This window comes from Mandrillus leucophaeus, unplaced genomic scaffold (assembly GCF_000951045.1).
Source record: "Mandrillus leucophaeus isolate KB7577 unplaced genomic scaffold, Mleu.le_1.0 Scaffold227, whole genome shotgun sequence".
NCBI lineage: Eukaryota > Metazoa > Chordata > Mammalia > Primates > Cercopithecidae > Mandrillus > Mandrillus leucophaeus.
The window spans coordinates 3,454,199-3,462,040 of NW_012102332.1; the positions used below are offsets into that span (position 1 = coordinate 3,454,199).

General features: G+C 47.5%; 1 protein-coding gene across 2 annotated transcripts in view; it reads right to left on the minus strand.

Annotated features, from left to right (window-relative positions):
• Positions 1 to 7,842, minus strand: part of CYFIP1 (cytoplasmic FMR1 interacting protein 1) — a 92,740-nt gene that overhangs the window by 68,547 nt on the left and 16,351 nt on the right. For both annotated transcript variants that reach the window (XM_011981493.1, XM_011981494.1), the window contains 3 exons: positions 5,896 to 6,000; positions 2,603 to 2,694; positions 1,342 to 1,463 (listed from right to left, as the gene is read on the minus strand). In XM_011981493.1, the coding sequence (XP_011836883.1) occupies positions 1,342 to 1,463; positions 2,603 to 2,694; positions 5,896 to 6,000 (319 nt within the window). The remainder of the gene's footprint in view (positions 1 to 1,341; positions 1,464 to 2,602; positions 2,695 to 5,895; positions 6,001 to 7,842) is intronic.

Here is a 7,842-nt window from a genome sequence, read left to right on the forward strand (position 1 = left end):
AAAAAAAAAAACTTTAGCACAGCCTAAGCACACAGTGTTCATAAAGGCCACAGCAGTGCACAGTAATGTCCTAGGCCTCCCACTTGCTCACCACTCACTGACTCACCCAGAACAGCCTCCTTGTCTAACATGCCCAAACACTTGCCAGTGGTGTGTGTTAGAAGCAGCAGGTACCCCAAGATACCTGGACTACTGGGCTCTTTGTCAGTCAGTTTGGTTACATGATGACTGGTAACCATGGTGGGTGGGGGACAGGGGTGCTCATCATCCTGCAGTGGGTGGGGCCAACATCCCCAGAGTTGTCCCCACTAAGGTTAATGGTCCTCCTGAGGCCCTTGAGGGACTAACCAGTACTGCAAAGCAGCCTGGGTGTATGCCCTGAAACCCCGCAGTCCCTGCCGGCAATCTGCAGCACAGACATGCCAGCAGCGCTGGCTCGGAGCAAACCTGGGTGAGGAGAATGGGAGTGACCAAAATGCCGATGTGGCAAACCCAGCTGCAAAGCTGGAAGGAACTAAAGAGAAAGCACGTGTCCTCTGCGCCCAACTCCAGGCCCACCTCCTGGACACATGGACCCAGTGCCCCTGGGATGTCTCCTGACAGCCACCCACAGGTTCCTGCTCACCTCTGGCCTCAGGACTTCCTTCTTTCTAGACTTAAAGGGGCCCTGGGTCAGAATCACCCTGTCTTTTCCCAGTGTCCTCCCTTCTCCAACCATCTTTCGAGCTGCTGGAATCACAGTACTAGACTAGGAAATGCCATTTAATCAATTAACTATCTGGTCTCTGTCCTTTCTCTTGGGATCCCTATGTTTTTCTGAAAAAAAAAAAAAAAGATGCTTTTTGTACAGCTCAACAGAGACAACACTAATTTCACTGCCTTGTCAATTGTAATAGGTGCTTTTGAAGTACAGTCATGCACCACATTTGATCAATGACAGCATACAGAATGGTGGTCCCATAAGATTGTAACATCATCTTTTCACTGTACCTTTTCTATGTTTAGATAGATTTAGATACACAAATACGTACCACTGTGTTACAACTACCCAAAGTCTTCAGCATAGCAGCGTGCTCCATGGGTGTGGGGCCCAGGAGCCACTGGCTGTGCCCTGCGGCCCAGGTGTGCTGCAGGCTGTACCATCCAGGCTAGCACGAGAACACGATGACGTTCCCACAGTGACGAAACTGCCTAATGACACATGTCAGAACCTGTCCCTGTCATTATGTGACATATGATTGTATCTGGTAGTAAACTGTTTTTCAAAGCGATTAAACCTCAGATCTGGGTGCAAACGCACACAGGCGACCCTCGGGTGCCCATGTGGCTCCGGTCGCGGGCCCACCTCGCTGTTGCTGTAGCGCGCCAGCTCCGAAATGAAGCGCATGTGGTCCTCGCGGATCTGGATCATCTGCTCGCAGATGTTGTACTGAGGGCTGCTGCCGGAGGATGTGCATGTCCATCTGTGTAGGGAGAAGGCACCTGCGTTACCTGCAGCGGCGCTGGCAAGTCGCGGCACTGGGGCAGCTCAGGATGCCTGGTTTGGCGCCGGAGCCAGATGGCTTTTACATTTTTAAAGGGTTGTTAAAAAAACAACACAGAAGAATTATCTGATGGAGACCACCTGTGGCCTGTAAAGCCTAAAGTATTTGCTGTCTGTCCTTTACTGAAAAGGTTTCTTGCCCCTGAGACTGAGCTGCAACTTCGTGTGTCAAAATCATGGCTGAATGGTGACCGCGGGTTGGCTACGGGCAGTGCTTGGCAAGTCAGTGAAGGCCTCCCCCGAGACTCTGATGGCTGCAGAGTCTGCAGTGGGGAGGAGTGTCTGCCAGCATCTGGAACTGTGCTGAGGATCTTTATAGTTCTCCAGAGTAAGATGATACACAGTTTAGGATCTAGGGCCACATTGTCTGCAGATGTCACAGCTGACACACCGTCAGTTTCTTCTTTTTTTCTCTGAGGCAGGGTCTTGCTCTGTTGCCCAGGCTGGACTGCAGTGGTGCAATCTCGGCTCACTGCAACCTCCACCTCCCAGACTACTCAAGTGATCCTCCCACCTCAGCCTCCCGAGTAACTGGGACTACAAGCCTGTGCCACCATGCCTGGCTAATTCTTGTATTTTTCCATAAAGACGAGGTCTCACTTGTTGCCCAGGCTGGTCTCAAACTCCTGAGTTCAAGAGATCCATCCACCTCAGCCTCCCAAAGTGCTGGGATTATAGGCGTGAACCACCGTACTCCACCCTCTTTTTTTTTTTTTAAGACAACCTTTTTAAAAGTAAAGACTATCCCCCAGCACTGTCCAACAGGAAACCCTAGGATGATGAAAATGTTCTGTATCTGTGCTGTCCAGCACAGTAGCTACTAACTATTAAACATTTCAAATGTGGCTGTCATAAGGAAATTAAAATTTCAATTGTATTTTTCAATAAACTTAAATGTAACTAGCCACCTGTGGCAAAGGCAACAATACTGGACATTCAATTCCAGGCTGAGAATGTTAACAGTGTTATCTCTAGACAAATAAGCACGATGTCTGAAGAAAACCGCACAATGAGGACACTGCAGAAAGCTCAAACCAGGCAGCTTTTCTCTCCTCCTACCGAGATTTATTTTCCTCGTAGTGGGCGCTGGTCTTGATGTATCTTGCCAGTTCTATTTGCATGTCCCCAAATAGCGGAACCACCTGGAGCTGCTGTATTCAAAGAACAAAAAAAATAGGGTCATTATGTATGTTTAGTCACCAAATACATAAGCACAAGGAAACTGACTAATGCTAATAATCACTTCGGCTTGAATGCTACCTCTGCAAATGATTCACTACAAAAAAACTCTAAGCAACGTCTACATTTGCTTTGAGAGAAACAAAATACAATTTAAAAACCAAGATCTATAAAAACTATTCAAATGTTAAAATTAACCTACGAAATTGCTAGATCCACAGTCATTAAAAAAAAAAAAAATCAACTGTATTTTTTTATTTTTATTTTTATTTTTTTGAGACAGAGTCTCACTCTGTCGCCAGGCTGCAGTGCAGTGGCATCATCTTGGGTCACTGCAACTTCCACCTCCAGGATTCAAGTAATTCTCCTGCCTCAGCCTCCTGAGAAGCTGGGACTATAGGCGAGCGCCACCACACACAGCTGATTTTTTTTTATTTTTAGTAGAGACAGGGTTTCACCATCTTGGCCAGGCTGGTCTTGATATCTTGACTTCGTGATCCACCTGCCTCGGCCTCCCAAAGTGCTGGGATTATAGGCATAAGCCACCGTGCCCAGGCAACTGCATTTCTATATACTAGCAACAATTAGAATACAAAAACTTAAAGAGAAATACTTTGCAATAGCATCCAAAAAAAATATGCATGAGTGAATCTAACAAAAAATGTGCAAGACCTCTAAACAAAAGTACTACCCCAGGCCGGGCGCTGTGGCTCACGCCTGGAATCCCAGCACTTCAAGAGGCCGAGGCGGGCGGATCATGAGGTCAGGAGATCGAGACCATCCTGGCTAACACGGTGAAACCCCATCCCTACTAAAAAATACAAAAAAATATTAGCCAGGCGTGGTGGCGGGCACCTGTAGTCCCAGCTACTCGGGAGGCTGAGGCAGGAGAATAGCGTGAACCCGGGAGGTGGAGGCTGCAGTGAGCCGAGTTCACGCCACTGCACTCCAGCCCGGACAACAGAGCGAGACTCCGTCTCAAAAAAAAAAAAAAAAAAAGTACTACCCCAAAAATTCTAGAAAAAGTTCTCAATAAATAGAGAAATAGATCATGTTTGCGCCTAGGAAGGCTTCAAATGTTTTAAATGTCCGCTCTCTCAAAACGGATCTATAATCAATCCCAGTCAATATTCCATAAGAATAAAAATGGCTTTGTGGGGATAGTGTGTGTAAATCAGGAAACCAATTCTAAAATGCATTTCCAAAGGTGAAGGGATGGTATCTGAGACTGTCTTGAAGGACAAAACCGGAAGACACACCCTTCCAGATTAGGAGTCCTGTTAGAAAGCTACAGCAATAAAGGCAGTGTGGCCCTGGAGCAGGGACGGAGGCTTGCGGACAGGACAGAGAACCTGGGCAGAGCCACAGGCAGCCTCATGACCTGAGGAGCAGCACTGCAGAACAATGGGCTCTGCAATACACAGGCAGGCCCAACTGGGGAGCCATACTGAGACAGATCCCAGGACGCGAAATCCCTACCTCCTACCACGCGCAGAAGTCAGTTCCGGGGGGATTAGGTCTACATGAAAAAGGACACAGGATGCTTCTAGAAGCTAACACAGCAGAAACGTCCCATGAGCTGGATGGCTACAAAGACTGATTTAGGTGGACATTAATGAAAAGACTGATATGGGACTACACTAAAATTATGAACTTCTGTTCAGCAAATGACACCGTCGAGAATGCGAAAAGGCTACTGGAGGCGGGGGAGGAAGGGAATATATTGGTCAAAGCGTATAAAGTTTCAGTTCCGCAGCATCGGTAAGTGTTGAAGACCTCACCTGTGGCACGGGAGCTATGCTTAATAACGACGCATTGAATCCTTAAAAATATGCTAAAAGAGTAGATCTTAAGTGTTCTCATCACAAAACAAAAAAATGGCGTGTGAGGTGATGGACATGTTAATTAGCTTGAATTCCTCATTTCACAATGTGTATGTGTATCAAAACATCACACTGTACACCATGAACATATACAATTTTTATTTGTCAATTACACCTCAATAAAGCTGGGAAGAAGTGAAAGGGTAAGCCTCTTAGGGGAGAATACATGTACATTAAAACGTAAGGCCAGGTGCAGTGGCTCAGGCCCGTAATCTCGGCACTTTGAGAGGCTAGGGCTGGAGGACTGCTTGAGGCCAGGAGTTCAAGACCAGCCTGGGCAACATAGGGAGACCTCGTTGCTACTGAAAGTTTAAAAACTAGCCAGGTGTGATGGCAAGCGCCTGCAGTCCCAGCTACTTGAGAGGCTGAGGTGGGAGGAATCACCAAGGCCTGCTACACTCCAGCCTGGATGAGAGAGCAAGAGCCTGTCTCAAAAACAAAACAAAACAAACAAAAATACTCACTTGTGCCCAACAAAGGACGTGTATCCAGAATATATAAATAACTATAAATCAATAGGGAAAAAAGAGCAAAGACTTGAAGTGGCACATCACAAAGGGAACGCGCTAAAAACATGGAAAGCCATTAGGGAAACATGAACTAAACTACAATGAAACACTAGCCATTACAATCCCAATGATGTACGCATCCTCAGCATGTCCCCCAACCCCAAAAAAGACAGTGCTAAGTACTGACAAGGATGTGGCACCCCCAGAGCGTTCTCTCACTGCTGATGGGAATGCAGATCAGGACAGCTATGCTGGAAAGTCATCAGGCCACAGGTAACTACTAACACTGAAAACAGATACGCCCTGTGACCTCCGGTCCCTCTCCTGGGTATGCACCCAACAGAGGAGAGTCGACCAGAGCTGCACCGTTTGGACTCACCAAAACCCGGGAACGTCCGAGAGCCCACCAACATCGGAACGGGTAAGTTACGGTGTGGTCATAAGATAGAAAACTACACCACAACCGAAAGCTATGAGCTATAGCTATGGGCTTCCTCCAGGATGCACCTAACAAACAAGAGGCTGGTGACAGCAGCCGGACGCAGAAGAGTAAAATAGCACAATTCCATCTGTATAAAGCTCCACCCAGGCAAAACCAGCACCGGGCAGAAGGAAAGAGAAAGCGCGGTTGCCTCTGCAGACAGGAGAACATGCGTGGCCCAGACTCCACCCAGCCCCAGCATTTCCTGATATAGATCACGGTCACACAGGGGCTCACTTCCCCAAAATTCAAACTGCATGCAAATCAATAAAAACATTGATCTAAAACCATGTAACTCACCTTGAAGTACTTGTCAATTTTGGATAAGTTTATTCTTTTCTTGGCATCTAACTTATAGATGTTACTGACACTCCCATCCATCAGGTACAGACCAAATCCCATGACCTGAAAAGCCACAAAATGAATGATGCAATAAAGCTCACAACTGCAAATTTAATTACCCGTAAGGACTTACACTGTTACAGCTGACGATTTCAAAGGCACAATTTGAAATATATCATAAAGATCTATATTTAGGCTGCTTGTCTGGTGCTTGAAATGCATCATTTTATCCTCAGTGAAACTGCTACAAAGCGGGGCTGGGCTTCCAGGTCAGTTGCTAAAAGCGGAAAAAACAAATCCTCTACCCTAAACTCACACAAGCAGTAGGGCTATTCTAGGGCTATTAGGTTGGTGTAAAAGTAATTGCGGTTTTTCTGCCATTAAAAGTAATGCCCAATATGCAGTCACATGTAACCAGTTACGTTTCGGCGTATGCAAACTAAAAATTCTTTTTTTTTTTTTTTTTTTGAGACAGAGTCCCACTCTGTCACTCAGGTTAGAGTGCAGTGGTACCATCTCAGCTTACTGCAACCTCTGCCTCCCAGGTTCAAGTGATTCTCCTGCCTCAACCTCCCAAGTAGCTGGGACTACAGGCGTGCACGACCACCACGCCTGGCTAATGGTTTTTGTATTTTTAGTAGAGATGGGGTTTCACCATGTTGGTCAGGCTGGTGTAGAACTCTTGACCTCAAGTGATCCACCCACCTCAACTCCCAAAGTGCTAGGATTACAGGCATGAGCCACCGTGCCTGGTCACAAACTAAAAATTCTTAATGTGGACTAGCCACCTGCACACTCCAGTGCTCCACAGGACCTGGCGGCCACGGCTCCCACACCAGCTGGTGCAGACCCAAAGTCTCTGCTGTCACAAAGCACTCCATGGACAGTGCTCCTTCAGCCCTGCGTGCCTCCCAGTGCTCTCCTACTCAGGAGGAGGCTGGGGGCTGGGCTGGTGGGACACCCAGTAAAGGGTCCCCCAAGGCCACCCGGCAGAGGTGGAGAGCAGAGCAAAGGAAGAGTGGAACTGCCGACCATCTTTCCCGTGAGAAACGCAGATGGAAACCTTCCTCATTTGAACAGAATAATAAAGAATATGGTGAACCAACAAAAGGCTACTTTAATTATGGTGACACAAGGTATCAGAGTCCCAGGAATCACATGCTTGACAAGTAGAATCTTGGATAACTTCTGTCACAAAGCAGCTTAAAGGCTGGGCGTGGTGGCTTAGGCCTGTAATCCCAGCACTTTGCGGGGGGACAAGCCAAGAAGATGGCTTGAGCCCAGGAGTTCAAGGCCAGCCTGGGCAGCAAAGTGAGATCTCATATCTACAAAAATTCAAAAACTTAGCTGGGCATTGGTGCAAGTGCCTGTGGCCCCAGTCACTCAGGAGCCTGAGGCAGAAAGATCACTTGAGCCAAGGAGGTCGAGGCTACAGTGAGCTGTGTCCACACCACTGCACTCCAGCCTGGGTGACAGAGCAAGACCCTGTCTCAAGAAAAAAAAAAAAAAAAAGGCTGGGCACAGTGGCTCAAGCTTGTATTCACAGAGCTTTGGGAGGCTGAGGCAGGAGGGTCACTTGAGCCCAGGAGTTTGAGATAGCCTGTACAACATGGCAATTTTCTCCCTCTACAAAAAATTTAAAGATTAGCCAGGCGTGGTGGTGCGCACCTGTAGTCCCAGCTACTTTGCAGCCAAGGTGGGAGGATCACTTGAGCCCAGGAGGTTGAGGCTACAGTGAGCTGTCATCATGCCACTGCACTACAGCCTGGGCAAGAGCAACACCCTGCCTCAAAAATAAAACAAAAAGCAGCTCAATGCTGAGAGAATCCTTGACCCAGACATCCTGGCCAGCACCTTCTCCCAAGGTCAGTGTGTGACACTCATGGGGTGTGTTGAGAGCCTGTT